Source organism: Meleagris gallopavo, chromosome 10 (assembly GCF_905368555.1).
Source record: "Meleagris gallopavo chromosome 10, MGAL_WU_HG_1.1, whole genome shotgun sequence".
NCBI lineage: Eukaryota > Metazoa > Chordata > Aves > Galliformes > Phasianidae > Meleagris > Meleagris gallopavo.
Genome location: NC_139413.1, coordinates 20323383 through 20348632, shown reverse-complemented (window position 1 = coordinate 20348632; position 25250 = coordinate 20323383). Strand labels below are relative to the sequence as shown.

General features: G+C 41.1%; 1 protein-coding gene across 2 annotated transcripts in view; it reads left to right on the top strand.

The window, feature by feature from the left end:
• EIF2B3 (eukaryotic translation initiation factor 2B subunit gamma) overlaps positions 1-25250 on the top strand; it is a 93080-nt gene that overhangs the window by 4068 nt on the left and 63762 nt on the right. For both annotated transcript variants that reach the window (XM_010716194.4, XM_085232338.1), the window contains exons 4-5: positions 14342-14501; positions 19651-19762. In XM_010716194.4, coding sequence (XP_010714496.2) covers positions 14342-14501; positions 19651-19762 — 272 coding nt within the window. The remainder of the gene's footprint in view (positions 1-14341; positions 14502-19650; positions 19763-25250) is intronic.

Genomic DNA, 25250 nt, shown 5'->3' with positions numbered 1-25250 from the left:
ATGAGGAGTTTAAACTGGTTGCTGAAACTTTTATTTGTCGCAAATTGAGTTAATTGCCCACAGACAGAAGAGCAAGTATGCTCAATAAAAATGAGGTAACGTGGCACAACATAGACAACTCGCCTGTATGCAGTGCGAGTGACGTGGAGTAAAGCCAAAATTATTAGTGCACTATGAGAAATATGCCTAGGGCTAGCTGAACAAATCCCGAGGTGCACAGAAACGTCGGACCACTCTGAAGCATGAGGTCTCATGACGTGCTGCCTTGTCTGGCCTTGGACTGAGTTCCACCACGCAGTGTTGCTGCTTGCTGTGCCTGCTGCAGCCAGTCTTTTTGCTGTGCTACACCTTCGCTAATAAGGTTTGATGCTGTGAAGTTTAGTTGTCAAAATGAGATTTCTAGAATTGCATTCAGATGTAACCTAAAGAATGCATGTGTGCAAAGCCTGTAACGGCTCAGAGAAGGTGGTTTTCGTTGTTCTCTTGCTTTCTCGGTGCTGGCATTCTGGGAGGTGGGTAAGACTGTCCCTGTGCATGGAAGCAAGCAACCGACTGCACCAGTCTTACTCTTTCCTGTTGTTCAGTGATTGCGTTAAATCACAAGAAAACTGATCAAGCTTTTTTTGCCGTTCACCTACTCTGTGCAGATCTTAACTTCAAGAGCTGATACAGTAGATGTGTACCCTTTGCTGTTCTGGAACTCCTCCTGTTATTTTTGATTGTCTCAGCCAATATCAGATGGATGAGGTACCGGCTTTATTAGGCATTTGATATTGTTTATCAGTCTGAATGTATCCTTTTCTTGCATCCTTCCCAAAATAAAGATAACATGCTGAAATTGATTCCTTAAGTCGCTTCTTTGAGAATTAACGCACAGCATTGTCCTTTTATGTAAGGATACGAAGCAGTTTGTGTGAGATCTTTGTGATAACAATCCATCTGTTCCTTCCGTTGCTTCCCTGTAGACAATCTTAGTCTTTCCTTAGGATGCCCTCAGTTTCAGGATCCTCCTGCAGGAGTTGTACATTGTGACAGTTTCCTTGGCTGCCATTTAATGTCCGCGCTTTTGTGGCTTTTTTAAGATGTTTCATATTATTGTTACTTTTATTCATTTGCGCTCTCTAAATTCCTAGTTTTCTACTAATCTTTTGCCAGAATGTTAATGGGTAGCTGTTCAAAATATGGAGATGATGGTGAGACTGTAAGGGCTTAATTATTTTCTTGTTTACATAGAGAGTTGGGAAGGGTAAAACACAGACTGTGTAGACTCACTTGGTGGTATTATAACAATGCTAGTGTTGAAACTGCAGTTTTACTACCATAGGGGTGTTTACAGGTCTCTGCCAGCTCACAATCTGTGCTGGTGGGAGAGCCTGAACAGGTTAAACAAAGAAACAAACCAACTTTCCATGCTTCTGGGCTTGGGTGACAGATTGATGACCTTGCTTGATCACAAAGAGCGAAGGGAGCTCTGCTGCCCTGGATTGGGCCTTGGCAAAAGAATAGTGTATAGAATAATTATACGTAAGATTTGGGTTTGCCTGTAAATTAGTGACAGGAACACTGATTTCTGTGCCTCTGACTTCCGTTTTTCTTTCAATTGTTTGTGCATGCAAGTGTACTGGAGTAATTCTGAAGTAATTTATTTAGTGAAAACTTCACTACTTTGGGAACTATTGCCTTACCCACAGCATGGAGGTGAGACAAGTCCAGCAAGGCTTATAGGATGCAGAAGGTGGCATTACCATAGATGTCTTATGCTGCCTGCCTATCTGGCTTTGAAAAGCTGTGTGAAGGAAATATTGCTGTATGTTCGTGTCTTTTTCTGAGAATCAGCATCAGCAATGATTTTGAAATTTCAGAACATTATCTTTGTGGATACAGTAACAAAGTCAAATCACTCTGAATTCTGCATGAAGTAAAATACCATCTTATCCAGTGTTCATTAGTAAAAGTGGATTCTGAAGTCTTTAGGCGGTGTCTGCACTTTCCTCTGCCTCTGGAAGGAGTGTGTTGTCTTCTGCTTGTGTTGGAGTCTTGTCTTCATTGATTATTTGCATTAAAAAATATCCTTTGTGATAAGTTATTTTTACGTGAAATGTAAAGCAAACTCCCTCCTTCAGGAGATCAGCTTTTCCGCATCCCTTACTTTTGTCACTTCCTGGTTCTGCTCTCCTAGTTACCTTTCTTACTTCCATCTCACACGGGCTGTTAATTGCTGTTTCATCCATCACTGCATGGGAAGCGTGCAGCCTTGACAGTCTTTGCTAAGGAATAACAGAATACCTCTTCTACAAGTGATGAGGAAACACCAAACTTACTACAGATTTCAATTTAACTTTCCTCACTCAGGATGTTTCATGAATAAGGGTTTTTAAATGAGATCCATGGTAATGAAGTTTAGTAAATCAGTATAACTTTTCAGCACGCCGCTGCAAACTAGGAATGGCGTTGCAGATGTGACAGCAGGAGGAAAGGTGTAACGTGATAGCTTCCATGTTCCTGTTATTTCTATTAAGCATCCAAAGCTTGTGGACTGCCAGGGACAGAGTGGAAGGTGGGGAGTGTCTCTGTAAGAAATAAAGAAATGTGGGTTTTGTTTTGTTTCTTTTTTCAATCGTGCATAATTGCTTTCCCCTCGGTAACTATCTCCAGTCCTTGGTTCTGGTTTTGATTGGTAAGCAGCACTGGCTGGAACGTTCAGATGAGTTCAGTCTGAACAGCAGGGAAATTAGTAAGAAATCCTGTTTCAGTGACATTACCTGATACACTTCCTAGCTAGAAGAGGTGTCTTTGTGCTGTCTGCTGCGTGCAGTGGGTAATGATGCTGTTTTATCTCTCAGTGATGATTTTTATTTTTGAAACTGGGGCAGTAGGCTGCCTGTTAAAAAGGTTAACTTCTTTTGATGTCTCATTACATCGTATGTAATGCAATCCCCTAGCTCACTTAGGAAGGCTTTTCCTCTGTAGCTGGTGTCAGTAAACATGCTTTTTTCCAAGTTGTAATATGAAGTCTTCTGTTGTGTCTGTCAAGGCTTTCCTTGGGATCATTCTCTCCAGAACGTTGCTCTGTGACTTCTTCATTCCAATTTTATGTCTCTGTTTATTTGGCTTCGACTGCTCTTCTTGAAGGGCTTCTCTCACAGTTTAGTAGACCTCCTCTGGATGATTCACAGCATCGCTATGCAAAGCACAAGTGCCATGGCCTGCCATGTTACAGCACAGCAACAGTGTCAAGAACTTGGTAACACAGAACTCAGGATTTGGGGGATTATTAACAAGAAATTTGAGTAGGAGTACACTTATGACATCTCAGAATGTGCTAGCTGAATTAAGATAATGGTGGGCAGCTACTGTGTTGGAGGAGGTAAATGCAAGAGTAGAATGTGTCAGGTATTTTTCAGTTGCAATGAGAAATTAATTGCTTAAGGCAGTGGGAAGATTTTTGACTGGAATACTGCACAGGTGTGGAACTTCTGTGTCAAATATAGAGCAAACACTTGAAAAGGAGACAAGACATTCAAACTGAAATGTGATTGTATTTAAATTTTCCACGAGAGAAGGCTGAGAGTTACAGGAAAGTTTTCATCAATCAGAGGTGAACAGAATTATGAACAGTTTGCCTGAAGGGATAATCGAGACACCCCCCCCTACTTTTATACTAATATGAGAAGTCTTTGTTTGTTTGTTCTTGACTAAACTAAGTAATGTGACACCTGGGATGGCAGGAGGCAATACCCTGACTCAGGAAATTTCTTTGAGAACTCTGTTTCTGTGACCTTCTCTTTGTGCTATTCATCAGACTACTGCAGACCCTTTTGTGACTTGCAGATTATTGTTGACAAAAAGTAATAATAAGACAAAGGGGGTGTCAGTGTAGTTTACAAATGCGTTCTTTAGGCATCTTTAATATTTAGCCTTTTTATTTCTGTGCCAGATTTTCCAGACGTCCACAGCTGCTGCCTGGCACCACCTCTTGGGCAGGGGCCTCTCCAGGCAGCAGGTTGGGAAACCTGGTTAAATCATGAATCTGCACTTGCAGCTGAGGCGGGAGGTGTGCATTTGTCTTCTCTGAATCTGTATTATTTTCATTCTCTGTTAAGCATTTCTCTTCCTCGTGTCACTCAGCTAGACTCCAGCCAGTGATTAAACTGTGGCGTTCCAGCAGAGTGACAGCAATGGAACAATTTCACATTTTCCTTCCTTGATGAGCTCTTGGTTGTGTTAATGGAAGCCCTGACTAACACGCTGTGAGCTAATCAGCATGTCTTCTACTACTATCACTGGTGAGTGCTTGCATGTGAAATGTTTCATCTCAGGTGGTCCACCTGGTTTTCCTAGTTTCAAAAAGTAAGATTTGAAAGTAACACAGCTCTTAAAAAACAAAGCAAATTCTATAAAGCTACCAAGGTGAAGAAGGCAAAAACCAACTTTCTTTGAACAAATAAAGATCGAAACTCCAGATTCTCTTGGTATGTGCATCTTTGGGAGCCATGTTGTGGAAAGTGTGATGTCACGGTGGTGGTCTGTCTGCTGTTGAGGGTCACTGATCCGTGTAGTCTTGGACGGCATGGCTCAGCGCTTCACTTCCTCTGTTGAAAAATCTCCTTTCCAAACACATGATGTAAGTAAGCTTGCTGTAATGGCTGGAAGGTGGAATCTGAATCCTTTTGGTATAGCTGAGCAGAGTTTGGTGAGCACGGAAAGAAAGACCTCAGTCCTCATAATACATAGCTATGTACTTCTTGTGCTGTGAGTGGAAATAAAATAATAATCTCTCTCTCCCCAAGACTTAACTGAATGTTCTGTTTATCTGTTTTGAAGTAGTAAAAAGAATTTCTTTTTTTTTTTTTTTTTTTCAGCAGACCTGACAGAAAATACTGTTCACTGTTCAGAATACTGTCTGAAATGCAAATAAAAGCCGTCCTCTCGATGCTTTTCTGATTCTGCCTTTTACAATGGTGTTAGCACTGCGTGAGAAAAGCAGCTGAATCGGATGGCAGCTCACAGAGTATGCAGCATCTTGTTTCCATCTTTACCTCTGACACAGGCAATGAGTGTGATTGAAAGCTACCAGCGTCGAAGTGCTGGGCAAAATTAATTATGGATTGCACGCCCGAGTCCCATTCCCAAAGCACAGCTGATTGTCTTAGTAAAAACAAAATAAAACAGCTGTACTGGCAGGTGCTCAGGCTGGCGCTGGTGCTGGGGGATGATATAGTGCTGCCTGACTGTGTGCTTGATGGATGTGTTTGGGACTTTGTTCTGATCTTTGTTTTTCCTGGCAGGATGAGAGGCAGAGGATTCAACAGTTGTCGGGGTTTTTTCGGCTTTTTCTTTTCTTTTTAAAGTTACTCAGGTTGAGAAGTACGTAGGTAATTAAATTAATTATTTTGCTGCCAGGGTTACTGTGGAACAGGGTTTAAAACACCAGAAGTCTGAATGAGGCAATTAGCTCTGAAGTTTAGGCTCAAGAGTGGTCACTGGGGTATTTGCTCTTATGTGCACTGTCAGCCTAGGAGGATGCCTTCTGTTACATACAGAGGCAGACAAAAAGACATGAAGACCTTACGTGTTTTGCAGCAGGAGTCACTGACCAGCCTGAGATACCTGTCAGTTTCCATTGTGGTATCTCTCACTGTTCCTCCTGTCTTCTAGGCCCGTGCTCATCACGTTGACCAGTATTTCTTATTTCCCTGTGGAAATTCATTGTCAGCATTTTTCCCGTGTTACAGTATATGTTTTCATTTAGACCCTCTGTGGTTTCTGATGAATTATGCACAGTGAACATATTTTAGTTGCAGACATGGGAACCTTTTTGCACGTGTGTATAAATGAAATAATTTAAAAGCATTCTGGTAAAACACTATTTTGCACTTTTTATACTTAACACTTTTCATATGCATTGATGTGCCTATTAAAGTCCTTTATTATCAGCTTGCTTTATCAGGCATAGGAAGCCTTCTACACTGATAAGTGAAACTCAGGTTTATAGTTTTCAAAAGCTGTTCTGTGATGAATACTCAAAGAAGCGATGAGTCCATGAGAAATGAACTTGTGCATCTTGTGTTTGATTTCCAAAGAGAGAATGAAGTATTGCAAGTGGGAAGTCTGCAGACTTCCTTCAGCTGCTGCCTGCCCTTGGTGCTGTCAGTGGAGAAGCCAGAACCTCTCCACGTCTGAGCCTTGAAGGTGAGATGTCCCCTGTGCTTGCTGGAGGCACGAAGGCTTTGGTGCTGTCAGTATCACCCTGGAGCAGAGCAAGGAGGAGTTGCTAGGGCTTTATCTGATGACAGCCCTGTGCTGTGTGTGTGTTAAGTGTTAAGGTGCCATCTGATCTGATGTAATTTTTGATTGTTGTTCCCAATCTCCTCAGCCCTTCCTCGTGAGAGAGGCAGCTCCGGTTTCAGGTAGGGTGATACTTCCAAGGAGATGTCCTCTTACCTTTCTGGAATAACATTCCCTCCTTGGTTTCTACAACCTTTCCCCTTTATTTCAAGCCTTGATGGTTTCCACTGGTGTGGAATCTTCTTGGCTAGGATCTGAACAGCCCTTCCCTCGTGAGTGCTTGGGTCTTCTCTTGGCAAGGGTGGACTGCACAGTGGTCACAATTTCTCTACTGAAGGTGATGTTCATTAGTGAGCATTCATCCTCCAGAAGAGAGTATAAAATTGCTTAGATAAAACACAAATTCATGTGTTCATCTGAGTGCATGTTCTACTTATTGGCAAGTGTGGGAGGGAACAGATGCCAAATGTCAACCCATGGAGTTATTACTTTTAGAGGGTTTTTCCCTGTCTGTTTTTGCAGCCTGGTGCAGTACTGTAATCTTGGTAACATGAACAGCACCTCCTTTCCCAGAGATGGTCACTTTTGCTATGCTAAGCTTTTTTTGTTGTTGTTACAGTTTGTTGAAAGCCATGGTGAAGATTGGTGGATTGCAGGATGTCTAAAGCTTCATTTTGCATTTTTGTCTTACCATGTTAACTGGGAAACCCACATAGGTTGTGTAGTTTTTCTTTGGTTTTGTGCTGAAAAAGGAAAAATAATGATGTTCAAATTTTCTTGAAGCAAATTTGTACATTATTCTGTAATATAACTTCTGTCATCTCTTTTGGGAAGGTGGTTAATGTTCTGGATGGAGATTGGTAGTGCTGGGAAAAGCAGAGGAGGTCTCAGAGTTTTCGTTGTATGTTTTTTATGCCACTTGCTGCACAACAAGTATCAGTGGAAAAATTGCGTAGGTGCAAGGGGAGAAAATAGTATAGAAGAGGGGATCCTATAGAAATATAGGATTCAGAACAGCATTTTTAGATACCATAGTGTAGCTTGTTTTTACAGAGGGGAAAAAAAACACATTTGAACAAGGTGAGTAAGATTTGGACTGTATGTGGATACTCGGTTCCGTGCAGGCTACAAGGAAGCGGCAGTGCCATTGAGCTGTGTTTCAAAAGGGCTGGTTCTGCTGAGCTGTATTTTGCAGAGTGAGTAATGCTCGGGTTTTCTGTTAGAACAGAACTGGAACTGAGTGTTGTGTAACGTCTTGGCTTTACCTTGGAAATCTTGTTTCACGTTTTTTGTTTATTTAAGGACACACTGCTACTAGTTACAGGATGGCAGGGCGATGCCTGAGGACGTGTACTGTGTTTGCTTGGTTTTCTTGTGTTACTTTGTTGCAGACTGCTAGAAATTGTGATCCCATAGTCTGTAAGGTGCTCTGCACGCAGTAGTTTCAGCTGTCACCCAAAGCTTATGGATGACTTGCTGTGTTTCCGGAAGAAGGCAAGTCTTTATTCATGCATTCTCACTGACGATGAGTCTGTTATACCAGTTGGTCACTTATTCCAGGTGATACTTAAAATACCTTTCTTTTTATTTCTGCATTTGAGCCACCGATGCCTGCCATTTCTGCTTTTTGTCGTGGTGCTGAGCAATCTGCTGTGTGGGTAACTGCGGGCTGTGGACAAAGGCCATCTTTCTCTTCAATAACTTGAGCCAGTTGAGCTCCATTAGGACTACTTTTTATTATTATTGTTTGTATGACTACAGCACCTGACTGCCTAAGGCTCTGCTTGCATTAAGTGTTAAGCCTGGGCTTGAGCTCTGGGCTTTGGCAGCAAGCCTGCTGCGCCGCTGAGATCGGAGCCCGGCTGCGGCGTTCTCCTTTCTGTCTGTGGGAGGCAGAGTCCAAGAGCAGCCGCACAGCAGGTCTGGTCGTGCTGCCGGCCAGGTAGTCCTGGAAACCTTCCTTCCAGGAACGCGAGCGATGAGGAGAGTGCCATTTCTTTCTGGAGTGCTCCTGCCTGGGAAGAAGGGATCTGTTAGTGCAATACGCTGAGCCAGGGGAGAAGTCGGCTTGCCAGGCTCACCCTCTGTGAACTGGTGAATTCAGGGCCTGGCTTATGGGATGTTTCCCCGAGCTTCAGCACGTGGTTCTCATGAGTTACCGTGCACACGTTGTGGATGCCTTGTTTTAGATGGGGAAAACCAATCTTCTCTGTGCATGCTTGGATTTTGGACATAGACACGGGAGAGGATACCTGGCCTCCAGCAAATGAAGAGCTCAAATTTTGTGTCAGTCGTGCACACTGATCTGATGATGGCTAGATCTCTGCAGGTACAATGACAGCAGACTTCTAACAAAAGATTTTCATGACAAATACTGTGTTAGCCTGCAGGTGAATGTAGTGTGTGTCTGAGGTGTAATGGACAGCTGTGCTGAGCATAAAATCTCCTCCTTTGGAGAATGCAGATAGTAGAGCTGGCATCCTCTGTTGATCTAAGGCAGAAGTACGCTTGGTAAATGACTGGTGATGGAAGGACGAAGTTATTTAGAAGAAAAAAAAAAAAAGGCAAACAATTTTTGCTTGGTGTGACAGAAAAGGGGAACCAGTGAAGAAAGGTAACGTGGTTGGAGGAAGAAGTGGGGAAAATGATTTTTTGACTACTCTACTCAAAACTGCACTGGATGGAACCGAAGGAAAGATAGATTGCAAAGCTTGCACCTAGACCAGAAGGTGTGGTGTTCAGTAAGCATCACAGTATCAAAGTCCTGCTTTGAAAACATTCTTAATAAGCTCATGAACTTGCGTTCATCTCTAAACTTCTGCTTTTGGTTGCTGATAACTGTAAATTACCCTTTTCCACCCCACGTGTCAGTTTCAGCAATAGGGAAGGAGACTTCCTCCTGGGAGGAGACAGGATGCCTCGAGGGCTTGAATATCTTTCCTGTTCCTACCTTATATATATGTAAATTAAAAAATATTGATTTTGGATGGTAGCTCTTGAGATGCAGAGATAACACAAAATGGGTGTTTTTGTTGTAAGATCCCATCTGATATAATGCACAGGATGAGCCATGTGATAGGACTGGGGTTAAGTCTCCTCCCCAGCTCCTGGCATCTTTCTTCCAGCTTTCTTTGAGAAGATAAACAGTGATGCTGACAGATTGTGTGTATGAAGGCATTCACATTGCCTTAAGATATCCTCACCTGATGAATTCAGGGCTATCCAAGAAACAAGAAGAGACTCCCTTGGCTCCCAAGTTGGTTTTTATTTTATGTTTATTTTTGGTTTTGGTGTGGCTTGTTTTTTGTTTGTTTGTTTGTTTGTTGTTGTTTTTTCCTCTTTAAAACCTCTTCCACCTTACCACCATCTTTCAAAGAAAAAAAAAAAAAGCTTTGTTCCTTCTTTTTCTGAGGAGAGATTACTGCTGGACTGAAGGATGCTGTGCCTCCCCTGCTCCATGTCTTTAGCAGAGTTAGGAAGGTGCTAGCCTGCAGCAAGCTTGCTGTTGTAGGGTGAGTGTGCTGAAGGGAAACGCTTCGTGTCTGTTAAGAAAGCACTAAATCATGCTTTTCTTCTGAATCTTGCTATCAAGGACATTACAAAAGCAGAGTGGGAATTCCCAGCCAAAGGCGGTCATTTCTGTTGGTGGTTAACAAGATCCTACAGACATCCAAATAAAAAAAAAAAAAAGAAAAGAGGTTCCCTGCTCCAGTTACAGGAGCAGCCAAAGAGCTTCAAAGAGGTCACAGGTGTGGAAATTGGAGGACTCTTAATGGAGGCTGAGATAAAAAGGGATTCTCTAAAGCCTTGGATGTACATTTTCTGATCTGAAGAGCGGTGAGTAATGCAATTGCTCCGAGGTACCCCTGGCTTTGCCTGAGAGCGTGCTAACTAGCAATCAAAATGTTTGCCCACAGCCAAACTGTTCTTTCCCTTTCCAGTCTTTAGAATAATAAAAGCATTACACACAAACCCCACTGTTAATGCAACATATGGGTGAAGTTCCAGGCTATTGTGTTGAGAATTCTCAGTCTCGATTCCAGCAGTAATTATAACTCATTCCTCTCCCGCTTGCTGTATGGTGAACACCACAGGAAATGATGCAGAGTTCTCTGTGCGTGTGTTAACTTAGGCTGAGCGCAAGCACAAAGTCTATCTAATCTCTTTATTTTCTTCTTCTCCTGTCAAAACTTTGACATGTAATACTGTGCAATTGGAAGCTGCTAGCATTTGAGTTCAGTGCTTTGTCCGTGTTTGGTTCTGTTAGGATGTGGTTCCACTGCTTTGTGGATACTTTGCTTCTTTTCTGTTTATAATGCAATCTGACATTTGTTTTCCTCTTTTTCTTGAGGCTGATTTTGTTCAAATTAGAGATTTCCTTGCAACACATGTTTCCTCATTTTTCTAGTCTGCAGTTTTTGAGGCCTCAGCAGTTGAGGCTACAAGGTCCTGCCCTTGTCTATACTTGACAGAAAAGGCATAGTAAATACCATTTAAAAAGTCAGCATTTGCTGCCAGCTAGCTGTGGTAACCCTGATATCTCCTGTTTGAACAGAAGGGGTCCAGCAATCACAACTGAATATAAACGTTTTTCATGCTGCCTTTATATGCAGGGTGTGAGAAAGTCCAAAGCTTTTTATTTGTGCTGTATATTACAGCATATAATTGCATCCATCTTTTGATCTGTGGTATGAATTAGCTCCATTGAAAGCATGTTTTCTATTTTTAAATCGGTCATCTTGAACTGAGCTCTTGAAACATTCTGCCTTTTGGTTTTGTTTTTGTGTCGATGTTCCATATTGTGCTGGGCTTTGTATAATTGTTGACACGTTGGCTCCGAGTTCTTTCTCTGCACAGCTTTGCTCTGTTTTATGTGACTCTCTTGATGTTTTATGTTAGGCCGAGTATGTAAGTTATCTCACCTCGCGTTCTGGGGCACTCCTGACAGTGCTGTGCTGTTACCCAGCGTTAAGAAGGCAGAGCTGAGCTCCAGGTTGCTTACTGACTGAGCAGAGTGTGCAGTGTGGGCTGAGCTGGGCCCAGGGTTCCTACCAGGGGTGGGTGGTAAAGCAGCTCCTCGCAGCTCACGTCGTGGGTGGGATGGAATGACCCCTGAAGGAGCTCGTTTCTCTCCATTGATTGGATGCCAAGTCTGAATCCCGACCTTGACTGCATAAAGTGCAAACCCGAATAAATCAGTCGTAAACAAGAGGTTACCTATCGACGTTGGCAGATCTGACAAATGACAGAAATTTCAAGCATTGCTTTCACGCCCCGTCCGTCAGATGGTCCTTCCTGACTTAAGAGCGCCGCTTTGTCCTCCCCCAGGTTGTAACGGCGGTGAGAGCACTGCTGGTGAAGATCTGTGCGTGTTATTCTTCCTTTGCAGTGGTTCTGCTCGGGGTGTGGACTTGCTGCTTTTTTTAATCAGCTCATGTTGATTCTTATCGTCTGTTTGTATAATAGTTTAGGGTTGATGTAATCATCGTGAGATGTATTTCATTAGGAGATGTGTGTATGTGTGTACTTAGGTGTTTGCATAATTCATGAAGTCAAGTATGTTCACATCCCCCTTTGTTAGCGCAGGAGAACATGCGGTGAGCACATACCTCTTTGTATCAGCAGTGCATTGGGAAGGTGCACCGTAGTTAGATGGTATGGATAGAAGTCGATACTTAAAAAAAACCACAAGCTCCACCGTTTATTTTTTCAGGGTGGGCGTAGAAGAAAGAAAGTAAAGAAAAACACACGCTTCTGCTAGGGTTCTAGGATAGTTTATTTTTTCATTCAGCCATTAGTTTATTCGTTCAGGAGTTGTACACTGGAAAAAAGTGCATCCATTAGACAGTGAGGGCTTTATTTATGAGGGTGGTGGTGTTTCAAGGGGGAGGCTGTCAAGTCCCAAAAGAGCCTTTCATGGTGTATTCTCAGCATGCTTCTGAGGCCGCTGCTCTGCTCATCAGGAGGAGAGGCAGAAATGTGGGCTTTACAGAGCAACTGTGTGTTTCACTGGTCCCTGTGCTCACTGACGTTTATTTACATATTGGGAGAGTAAATGGGTAGAACAGATGGCAACCAGACATTTGGTGGTTCTGTTCCCGTATGCTCCTCAGGGGTCTTGCATTCAGTTTTTGCAAAAAGCTTGTCCTATAGTGAGGAGGGAAAAAAAACAGGAGCCTGTTCGCAGCTATGAAGCGCTTGTTGGGATTTTGCTGCAGTGACAGATTCAAGCATTTAGTAGATTGTGAAATAATTACAAAATTTGCCATACAAGTCCAACTCCTTAAAGTAAATCCATTGACGTGCCTCTGACCGTCTCGTATTATTATTCCTTTTTTACACCATGAGTGCGTGCATTTAGATCTGAAGGCAGAGAGCTATTCCCTCTGCAAACTGAGTTTGAAAAGCGTGGGTCTCTTTCAATGGGTCTCACATACATTTTGACCTCTTCTGAAAGTTTTGTAACTCATTCGTGCTTGTGTAAAAATGCAACATCTGAACATTTTTGTAGGATTTTTCGGAGTGTTCAATATATGCTTCTTCACAATGTTCAGGTATAAAATGGAAGATATCCTTCTACAAGTCACATCTATTTTCCTTTCTGTGTACACCCAGGGATGTCAGTGCAGGTCTGTTTCCAGGGTGCTAGGCAGCTTGCATTTGTGGTTGGTTGGATTTTGTTCCAATGTGTGTGTGTTGCTTGTTTTAGAGAAGTGATAATTAAAACACTTCTCTTGGGCAAAACCATAATATAAAATACATATTTTGCAAATATATTAAAAGGGGAGATACAAGTTAGGTTTTGGATGTGTAAAGTTTCTTAACCTGAATATTATTGCTTCCTGTAAAGCATCCAGGTGTTATTGAGTAAAGATGGAAGAAAGCAAATGAAAACCAAAGAGCCTGACCTTCTGTGCAGCATGCCAAATCAGCAGCTCCCATAGTTTGTGACACACCGGATTCCAATGACTTATTGGTAAACACGTGAAGCTGCCTAGCATTTGTAGGAGAACCTGTCTAATAATGGAAATACCAGACCTCCCTTATCTTCACCTCCCGTGCGGAATGTGCTAATATTAGATAGTTTGTAAGGCAGAACTTGATCCTTTATGAAGAGAGCAACTGTAATTGCATCAAGTCTTTGCTAATGCCCTTTATAAAAGATGAAACTAGGAAGCCATGTTCTCCCTAGCAAGAAGTCTTACCATAGTGAATGGTAGCACTCAAAGCGAAAACAGTAATGTCAAGAGAGAAACACTGTCATTAACAAAAAAGGTTATTCATTAACAAAAAACAAAGCAGAAACTTGCTAGTTATTTGTAGGTCGTACTGCTGAGATGTTGTATTAGGATTAATTTAAATGAAGATAATTGCCAAACTAGTAGATTTTTGGCAGGATGTTCTGCAGCCCATGGGAAATGCAGAAAATTTTTTTGAAGTGAGGGATTTTAGTCAGAGTGCCTTGACAGCCTGCGTGGTTAATGAAGCTGGTATGTCTCACTACTGTGTGACTGCATTTCTGTGATATGTGCAGCACTTCCCTTAATTACTTTGTAAGGCACTTTGGAATCCTTTGAGATCAAAATTAAATACGAGCCTGTTATTAAATAGAACCAAGCTTCCTTGTTGTTTTTTATATGGGATATTGCTGCTTTTAGGAAATGTGTTTCTAAACTGAGCCCACCCATCACACTGCAATTACCGAGTAAATCACATCCTAGATGGTCTTTGATTTTTTTTTCCTGATAAAATAACATAGTTTAAATATCTTTTCCAGTGATTTGTAGCCAGATGCAAAGTCAGCTAAAAAGATTTCTTCAGGAAGCTTTCTTTTCTACATCATTATGCAACTGGAAGTAGTGATCGTAAATGCAGCAGATTTTCATGGCAGTCTTGAAATCCGTGGGTACTGTTTCCCAGTTTCTCCTGCTAGGGGCTCATAATAGCAATTTTCATGATCACATTCTCTACAACCTGGAGCCAAGTCATCAAATGCTAATCCGTATGTGGTCATTTGTATTTCTGAAGGTTTTCTTTTTTTCTTCCTTGACAGACTGACGTTTTGGTATTGAGCTGCGATCTGATCACAGATGTCGATTTATATAAAGTTGTGGATCTGTTTCGGACGCATGATGCTACTCTCTCCATGTTGATGAAGAAAGCTTATGAACCCACAGAAGTGGCCCCAGGACAGAAAGGGAAAAAAAAACCCGGTATGTAGATAAGGGTATATAGAGTAATAATAGTGAGACCACTATCTTTTGGTACATATGTACATATCAATCAGAAAGTGAAAGAAATAAAAAGGTACAGATACCCTGGTTTTCCTCAGATTCCCAGGTGGGGGTGTGACTTATTTTTTTCCAGCTCAGAACTAAGTATTACACTCGTGTAATACTGCAGGCTGTGGTCCAAAGCTCACAAGAGCTAAGGGAAAAGCTCCAGGTGACTTCAGTGAGTTTTGGATCAAACCGTAAATTTTTGCTACATATGAACATTAAAACCAATTCTTCAAGAGCACTCTACGTCAGTCAGGTTGGAGCTGGGACCAGTGTTAGATGGATTGCAAATACTTCTAGAAATTCTCCACTCTCGTCGTATGTAGCGAATTATTCTGAGATCACATCCAGGAGCCTTTCAGTAGGCAAAACTCCCAGTGATTTCAAGGATTTGGTTAGATCATTATCTGGTCCCTCTTACCATAATATCTCATGTAATCTTTAATGTATCTATTCTCACAACAGTGCTGTAAGGAAGGGTAGGGTTATTATCCCTGTTTTACTTATGTGCTAAAAGTACTAAATACCATATGGTTGTTCCCATACTGTACCTCTCATTTGCTTTTAATGATATCTGCTAAATTGCTGAAGCTTGATTATTGCCAGGTTAGTGTGCCCTGGTCTGTGATTAAAGCTCAGAGGCATTACAGTAATACAAATAAGAAAGCACAGCTTCAAACTGTTTGAGAGGAGTGAAACGCAAGCCAGCAGTTGGACTACGTGTGTGTCTGAAAGTGGAGAAAATGTGTTTTTAAAAGAAAGCTGCTTAGACAAAGATTTTTTGGAGCAAAATACAAGGATAACAAAGCTGAGAGCATTTTGGACTTGGACTCTTACACAGCTCTAAATGCCCTTGTCTTTTAAAGGCAGTCGTAGTGATAATGGCACATAAAACATTGTCAAGAAAATTACTACAATTGAGAAGCTGAGTGTTCAGAAGATATGAATGTATGGATCTACGGTTAAACATCATTAGCCCAGGAAGCTAAGCTGAGCATGCAGGGCAGGGGTGATGAGGTATATGAGGATAAACAAGATCCTCTGAAGACTTAGCAAATATAAACACTCTGAGTCGCACATGCTTTCTTAATTTACTTATTTTTGCATGTCTGTGTGTTTGACTTTATAGCATTACTCCTCCTGCATGACTGTTAAATGTTGTGTATGATTTCTCAGGTCTTGTAAAAGGCTGAACTTGAAAACACTGAAATTCCATCATGTGGAAGCATTTTAACACCACAGTGTTTATCTGTGGGAGCTAGATGTAAAGGTCTCCCACTCACAGCTACTCTACTTGAGCTGTCATGGATAACACTAGTAAGTTGTTTTCTCTGTGTGTGAACTGCCTCAGATGAGACACAGACCCTAGTAAGCCTTTTCCAGTCTTTTTCTAGCAGTAGGGGAGTGGTGAGACTGGGAAATTTTGGTTTCTTCTCTAGTCTCTAGATAGGGACAGTATATTTTAGGGAGTACAGAACCCTCCTGCCTTTCATTCTTATTTGACTGAGTGAATCCTATTGCCGTCAGTATTGTCCCAGCTTTTCCCTGCCTTTCCATGCTGGCTTCTTGCCACTGCCTACCTGCCCTGCTTATCCTAGTCAGTCTCTTTGCTTAGTCTTGCCCTTCAGGATCCTTGTCAAGAGTCCAGCTTCTCTTTCTCATATCTTACTCTCATCTCCTTTCACCAATTGTCCCATCCCCTTACTTCTCTTCTGACTTCTCCCATCAGCGTCCTTCGTTTATCTGCCCATGGTCATTTTTTTCCCTTTTCTTTTTTTTTTATTCCTGCCTCTGTGGTCTGGTGCTCTTTCCCAGTTCCTATCTCCACTAGTGCTCAGGAGCTGCTTTCTCCTCCTTCTAGCCTAACTTGTAGAGTCCCTTTTTCTATGCTTTTCTTTTCCCTCCCCCCTGTGAGCTTTTTACATTATTATTTTTTTATATATCAAAAAAATAGGTTGCAAAATCACAACAGATCAAGCATGGCTGTGGAGCCTCCTGTGGCTTGTGTGCCTCTTGGTGGTACAGAAGACCTCAGGTGGCACCTGATATTTGATCAGGTCTAGGAACTGACCCTTCAAAACAGCTTTTCCTTAAGAATAAAGTATATGGAATTTTTTTTTGCAAAAAAAAAAAAAAAAAATTAGAAGACTTGAAAAAGTGTGTGAAACTGCATTTTTTTCAAAGATTTATAGTGGAGTGAGATGGTAGAAGGTGCACTCTTGAGACACAAATCAGCAGCACTTAGGAATGTTGTATTTCTTCCTGAAGAGCTGGAATACCAGAACTTCTCAAGACAATTGCCACCCAACTGTTTAAGCTTAGGTTAACCACTTTTTTTTTCTTTTTTTTTTAATTTAACATTAGAAGCAGATGAGCTGTGTTTTCACTGAAGCTTTCCAATTGCTGCTCTGCAGGCAGGCACCTGATGTTAGAAGTTTTATACCAAACAATTAACATTTAAGAAAGTTCATAGGCAGCTGAAGGCTGGAACATGGCAGGCAGTCTTTCATAGGATGTGGCACTGTTAGCTTCTTCTCTGATTCATGGCACATACACAGTTATGTGTACTTGTACTGTACTGTGAAGTGTTATTATTGGGAAATTGACCCTTCGTCCTGACAAGCCACTAAATATATTTCTGACTTTATTTATTGTTTCTTTTCCTACAAATTCATTAAACTTTTGAGAAGGAGCCATGTATCATAGAACCTGATGCCAAGTCCTTGCTTTTAGGATATTATTAGCCATGGAAGATGTGTGATATAAGGAGCAGTTTTTAAATTATCAGGAATCACAGTATTAATCAGTCACAAGTTCATACTGATAGTTTTCTGCAGTGCTTGATGTAATTCAGGTGCACGTTACAGGAAGAAGTTTGTTGGCTTCTGCACACTAAGAGGATCATCTGTTGATTATAATTGTCTCATTGGCTTTTAAAATTGATTAATAAGAGGCATGGAAAAAAAAAAAAAAAGTAGAATGCTAGGGAACGGTGCTAACCCAAATAAACAAAATGTGTCAGGAGCTCTTGCACCTGGAATGGAGCCATGTCCTTAAAGGTGATATGCAAGGGTTTGGGGGGTGGGGGAAAAAGAGAGTGAACTTTCCTGTGTATAAAGCAAGGCAGAAGAGATGGGGATGGTGACTCTCCTGCTTGTTTTTCTTGTCTTGAAAGCAGCAGGCATGTCATCACTGGTATTCTCTGTGTTTGCCAGAAGACCTCTTGGTGGTCTTGCAGGCTGCGTCGTGTGAATTCTCTTCCCTTAATTGAAAGGGTGGAGATTCTGAACCTTTAACAAAGGTGTATTTTTCCCAAATCTCAATTAATTATGTGATTAAAAAGCGCTTTAGAAAACCAGACTGAAAACTTTCTGCTCTTTACTGAATTACTCCACTTCTATTCTCTTGTGATATTGTGATTTCATTAGGTCATTAAAGCCCTCAAAATTGATGGGATCTAATTTTTAGCGTAATTAACAAATTGGAATACTGTGTCAAATCCTTATTTAACTACCAGGAAGAAGCAAAACACCTCCTGTATTCTTTTTTTTTATACTTTAAACCATGTTTTTAGTTAATGTCACTGCAGGTTTAACATTTTTCTCATTCTTCCCTCCCAGGGATTCAGTAAGCTAGTTATGTATTCATTCTTCCCTTTGTCTTTCCTTACTGAGCAATGCCAGTGTGAAGGGCTCTTCTATCTCTAGCTAACAGATCTTAGTAATAAAGTAATAAAATAAATAGTTGTCTTTTCTAAAGTACAAGTGTTGCTAAACACTTGTAGCAGTGCTACCCTTACTCTCTAACTTCATTGCTCTCCTTAAAATGAGGACTGCTTTGAAGGCTTATTTCTGATGTTCTGCATCAAATGAGTTTTATCCCGATGGTACTTGATTTGTCGGTGTTGCGTGCTCAGGCCTATTTTTGAACTTCTTTGCTGTATGATTAACTTCTGAGAAGAGGGCTTGCTTGATCACTTGGATCAAAGGCTACCAGTAAGACAGCTTTCAACATCTGTGTCAATTTGACTTTATTTTGATAGTGGTTATTACTGTGGTAACTCTGAAGGAGTAAATAAGAAAACAAGGGACAGGGTTGAACTGGGGAAAATGGAGTTAAAAATGCAGTTTGGCTGAGGAAAGATCATGAAGAATTGAAGAGCTGTTACTTGTGTGTGGTTGATGGCTTAGAACGTTAGAGATTTTTGTGTTTGCCAGTTTGGCCCAAAATAATAGTATTTGGGGAGAAGTTTTTGTTAGAACTATAGCATGGCATTCCAGTATTCATTTAGAATACTGGAATTCTAGTTAGTATGGAGCAGCATATGGGTGCTGCCAGCTGAGGCAGCTACTGTGAGGTGCAGGTGAGAATAAGCTCCACCACTGTTACTCAGAAGTTGTAGAAAACCATTCAAAAATAAGTCACTGTTGATGTGCTGTCACTGATTGCAGCTGATGGGAATTGCCCTGGGAGTGCAGGTAACAATTCAGTAGTCTCTTGCTTGGCCATTTTATAAACTTCTTGGAAACACAAGTTTCAAAATCTACCTTTACATTTGTGTGCGTGATTTCAGATGAATACAGACAGAAATAGAAATCTTAAGTTGCAGATCAGTTGCAAAGTAGTTACATCTTACCTGAAATCATACTCCAGATTACTTAATTCTGATCTGGTGTGATTTATGATGAGTAGGAAGAAGTTGGGTTTTGAAGAGCTCTCTGATTCCTGTGGGCTGGTTGTGTAAATTCAGGTAGTAATTTAAAGAGAGAAAGAGAAGGAAAGCACAGTTCCTTCCACTCAATATAGAGTGTTGCATGTCAGACCTGTATTTGGCACCTCCATAAGATGCAGAAAGGAAAGTGTTTCCAATGTCATAACAGATGTATATCAGCTACCCTGTCTAAAAAGAAGTAAAATAATAATAATTTTTTAACATTTATTGTGCATTCACTGATTTACTGGGTCAATCTGAAACCTAGCGTTTTATATTTCAAGGGTGGTTGGTGATCCATTTGTCTTTCCAGCCTACATTAAGACAGGGTTAAATAATTATTGTTTGTTTGTTTGTTTATTTTAACTTCAGTGGAGCAGCGGGACTTCATTGGAGTGGATGACACGGGAAAAAGATTGCTCTTCATGGCTAATGAAGCTGACCTAGATGAAGAACTTGTCATTAAAAGATCCATCCTGCAGAAGTAAGCTGTAATAGAAACAGAAGTTGGAATGTTCCTACTTCACTCTTAAGGAAAGGTTAAAGTGGGAGGAGGAAGACAACCTTTTGGAATAGGGAGTGAACAATACCTTGTTACTTGTTAGAACATTACAACCAGTTAATAAGCTTGTCCAAGACTTTTGTTTTGGAAAATCCCAGGGTAAGCAGTATGGATGAAGAAGCAACTTTCCGTGAAATGAATCCAGTGTTGTGATACAGCTCAGGTGCAATTTAGATTCTGATATTCAGAAGTGATAGACCTAAGTCCATAAATGAAACTTAGTAACATCAGAGAATCTGAGAAAGGCTATCAGGATTTCATGAAACTCTTTCTGCATATAAGGCACAAAATCTCAGCTGCATTTCCAGGCCTAAAAAGATTCATTAGAAAATCTGTGTTATATCTAGCATTGAATGCACTGAGGATTGGGATAAATTTATTAAACGTGTCAGATTTAATTGATGTTCCTGTGCAGTATAATTCATATCCATTATTAGAAAAATGAAGGATGGTTTGTTGCTCTCTATGCTCTTCTATACCACAACTTTAGTTCTCTAAGATGCATACTGTCTGACATCTTCTGTGGAAAGCTCTGCTGGCTCCTTCAGAGGCCAGCCTTTGTAGTCTGTCCCAGGCTGACAGTTGGGCTTTCACCTCTGAGATTAGACACCTGTGGGGCAGCCATCTAAGAGCAGAAAATTCGTCCATGTGGACTTTGTAAGTCAAGGATGCAGACATCTGGGGTCTGCTCCCAGATAATCTCTTCTGTGAAAGTGCCTCTGGTGTACGCTGTAGGCCATGTGAAATATTTGGGCTTTAACAATTCACTGCTAGGTGTAATCTTTCCTTTAACATCCTGCTACCAGATGCGAGGGGTATGCTATGTGCCCATGGAAAAATGACTCCTCTTCTGCCAAAATTGAAGGATTACCCTTCATGACGGTGGCCAAGAGTGAGCCACGTTAACTGCTGTGATGGAAAGAGTCTGTCCCAGGATTCCTCACTGTCTCTCTCCTATTTTATTTTTTTTTCTTGGACATGACAAGGATTGAGCTGCAGGTGTGTGTTCTGCTCATACATGGCAGTTATCTGCACAGTGCAGGAAATTCAACACTGTTGCATTCTGTGGTTTTGAATAAACAAACACTCATGGGTCTGTTCTGAGCTAGGGAGGAATGTTTTATCTACTTAGGCTTTTCTTTATGGCTTTCTAGCAGAAGCGGGTGCCTGTAGTACAGCAACCCAGAAATTGCTGTAACACATGTCAGCTTAGCTGACCTCTGATTTTACAGGTTCATCTCAGCCGAGGTTTTTCATTCCTGTTACCCTAAAGCTAAATTAATCAGGCTTTATCTTGCAAGCCAAACTTTGCCTTCAGGAACACCTGTTCAGTTACGTTGTCTTTAGCAGACCTTCTTCAGTGTGGCAGTTTGGGATCTGGTAAATGTAATGTTAGTGATAAGTGGATGTGATAAAATCTGTATCTCTATCTTAGTTAGCTTTGATAGCTGTGCATATGTAAATATAATGCAAAGTGTTAACCATCCTCCAGGTGAAATTCACAGATGATAGTCCAGAAGCACAAGGAGAGATGTGGTAAGTTTAGAAAAAAGTTAAATAAAAATAAAATACAGGCACATACTGTGAAAATTCTCAGGTGAAGTAGGTAGCCAAGAACCTTGATTTTGTGTTAAGATTCAAAGGATAACATCTCAAACAACCTGGTAGTTTGAAAGCTTTGGGCCAGGACATACTTGGCGGAGCCTCTCATGTTGCTGCCCTCTGAAACTGCCTGTTGTGGATGCTGTGCTGTGGGTGCTAGCGTGTGCTCTGTTCTACAGCTGCCGTCTTGGAGAAGTTCTGAGGGAAGAAAAGTACTATATGGATATCCTCAGCTATTGCCTAGTGAGGCAATTCCAGGGTAGCAGCAACTGTGGGAGCTTTAGGAGGACAAAGTGTTGGCAGATAATGAAGTTTTAACCACCGTGTTGTCTAGACCTGCTCAAGCTCTGGCTTTCTCGTGTGAGAAACAAAAGCTGTAATGCTTTTTTAAAATGCTTAAAACTATCTTTGAAGTCTTTTTTTAAACATCATAGTAAAGCAAGGAGAAAAAAAAAAAAGAGCAAGCCCGATCTCGTTTGTCTTCATGGATCACTTGATGTGACTGGCTTTCAGCTACCATGTTGGCCGTTTCTTGATCTCTGGACTTTGTTTTAATGAAATAACAGACGTTGTGGCAAGATGGGAGAATTTCCAGTGCACTCAATTCATTCCTCTGTAAAATACAATAGACATCTTGAGGGTATTGCTTTTGTTTATTTTGCTTTTAATGGTCTCTTTGAAGGGTTATGGTGGTCTTGTTACATGAACTCTAGAACTCCTTCAGTGCTTGGTTTGCCGTTCAGATCCTTTTCATTTTGTTTTTTTTCTCTTCCACCCCTCTTTGCTTTTAGGAGCAGGGAGAGGAGTGGCGGAAGGATTGGGAAGAGAGAGGATGAGATTTTCTTTAAAGCTAAGACTCTTGTTACTGGTGAAGATCTAGATCCCATACAGAAGTGGTTCAAAGGACCTTTGGCTTCCCCTTCTCACAGGAGGGAAGTCCTGTTGACAAAACATCCAAAGCTGTAGAACACTAATTTAAATCCTTGAAGAAAAACCTTTTTCCTGACCTTTGCCTTCTTCCTATCATTGGATTTCACGCTCTTCACTTTCCTGCCATAAAAGAGCAGCTGGTGAGGAGGGACAGGGGAAAATACACATTCTCTTGAGTACCTGTTGAGTATAAAATATTTATTTGCTCTTGACTTGGGCATTCTTATAATAATAAAAAGTGTTACAGAAGGAAACAATAGGATTTCTGAGTTCAGGGTGTAATTGTGACTCTGTTTCTCAATTTGATTAGAATTTCTTTTCAGGATTTGTTGCTTTGGTTTCGTTTGTTGTTTTTTTTTTGTTTATTTGTTTGGGTTTTTTTGTGAGTTGTGGATAGCAGCTTTGGTTTTGGGAAATGATTCTTATTGTTATTGCAGAGAAAGGAGGTTTGATTTTTTTTTTTTTTTTTTTTCCTCCTTTGATTGTCAGAGAAAATTTGGCAGAAGCTTTCTGTTTATCATTTACTTATTTTTTTTCTCCATTCTTACCATCATCTTGATGACAGGTCCTACAGGTAGCATCCGTCCTGTGGTATCCAAGTGCAAAGCAGCATCAGATACGTGCATTCAGGCACATTTTGGTGTCCATTAGGATGGGCTGAGAGACACATTTATTGATAGTGCCGAGAGAGACTAACGCTGCTGGGGAAGGCTTTTTGAAGGAAATGGTTCCTGTTTGGGTAATGGGAGCTTATAAAAAGCCCTGAACAGCCTGTGCATGTCATTCACTCGGGCAAATAGCTGCAAGATGAGAGTGAAAGAAATACAGTATGGGGAGGTTTCAGAGCCAGTTGAGGGCTCTTTGAAGAGGAAAAAAGAAAGCTGTGTGCTCATCCCTGGAGCCCGGTGTTGCCAGTGACATCTCTGACTTAGGGCTTGGCAGAATGAAGGAGTGAGGAAATGATGAGAATTCCATAGCTGCCTTTTTTGTTTTCAGAGAGAGATGGGGCAAAAGTATTTGTTTTCAAAGCACGGTTACAATGGACGGGAACTTTTTGCTCCACCTCTGATATTTATGGGGGTGCAAAGCAAGACAGTAAAAGACACCTGTTGGAGCAGGTCTAAATTTGGAGCATTTCCTTTTAAGATATTGTGGGCTGTGTAAGGGTGAGTTCAGTCTTCGTGGGTGTTCCATCTGCACAGACGCAGGTGCAGGGCTTCTCCTAGAGAATATGTTAATAAATCACCGTGACAATTCCAGCTACTTATTACCTCATGCGCTTCAGACAGAAAGGAATACCTCATCTATAAATATATATAGTACTCACATTAGTAACCTTGAAGTAACAATGCAGATCTGTTTTTAAGATATTTTAGTAAAAAGGGGGGAGAGAGGGTAAGATGGGAGAGAGTCTTTTCTTCCCCTTCCCCTTGTGTCAGGAGACTAAAAATGAACAGTGTGGTATAACACTGAATGCCTGCATTGCCGAGTGTGTAGGTAATGGGAGTTCCGAAATAGCTTTGATACACTTGATTTCCTTTCAGTTGCCTTGGGATATTGCCTCCTTTTCTGCTGATAATTTGCCTTAAATAAGCAGATCATACATAAACTCAGCAGCTTCCTAAGATTTTCTGTTCTGCAGCTGCCCTCTTTGGGAAAATGACATCTCTGAAATGCTGTGCTGCCCTTGTGGTGGCTCATTTGTTTTTCTCTTGTAAAATATAGCTCCATGAGAAAGGACGGGAATGACACAGATAGAGGCTGATTTTCCATTGTGTAAAGCATCCTAGACAAGATCGTGGGCAGATGTTCTTCTAGATAGAGTACTTCACTAGTCACCTGTCAGAATGAGGTGGATTACTTCTAATCGATGGAAAAGCAAGGCTTTGATAACCTGGTCCGTTCTGCGTTGCGCTTTTGGGAGCGGTCCCACAAACAGTACCTCTGGCAGATCTGAAAGGAGGGCGATGATTAACCAGCTCAGTAGGGAAACCCAGAGGAGCAAGTCAGGGCAGAGCAGGGAGCAATAACTCTTAGCTGGGCTTGGCTGTCTACGAGATTATGATGTGTATGGTAGCTTTGGTGTTGCTCCTGTGCTGGGGAAAAAAAAAGATAGCTTTCACTAGTAGAAAACTTTAAGGTTTTCTCTGCATTCAACTGATGTTTTAAGGAACGCTGTGGAAAAATGTTGGATATTTCTCTTTTGTCTGAAATGTGACTTTCTGAAAGTGATGTGTGGATCTTAATGTCTTTGCTGTTAATCTAAGTCTATTTTTTGCATTTATTTCAGATCTGCTCTTTTCATAAATAATATTTTTTTTCTGATTAATGCTAATAATCAGAAAATAAGTCGGGTTTGTTTTTGGCTCCTCCAACACAGAAACAGGAATTGCATGTGTACATTTGGGTGATCGTCCTCCTGCAGATGCACAAGCCAGATTAGAATCTGACTCTCCTTTTCAGAACTGAATTGGTTTCACAGTACTAGTAGGAATTTTAAAAGTTGTAAAAAGTTATTTTCGCCAGTAAAGCAAGCAGATCTGACTCTGACTCAAAACAGCAGAACTAACTCTATTGAATAAGAGAGTGTGATTTTTACACACTAACTTCTCAGACTATAACTGTGCTTTAAAAAATGGTGTACCTTCAATCATACTTCTTTATGAAAGAAGACTTTGCTGAATGCTTCGGAAAAAATATTGGCCCTTGAGTTTCTGAGACATGAGTTGGGAGTAGATGTTCAAAAGATGCCCTTAGAGGTCCTGCTTGCCTGTTGAAAAGTTTATCTGGTCACTAAAAGTAACTGTTGTAACCTAAAAGGCATTCATTTTCATAGAAAGTTGGCCTTTATTACTATGCATTTAAACTTTGGCCAGCT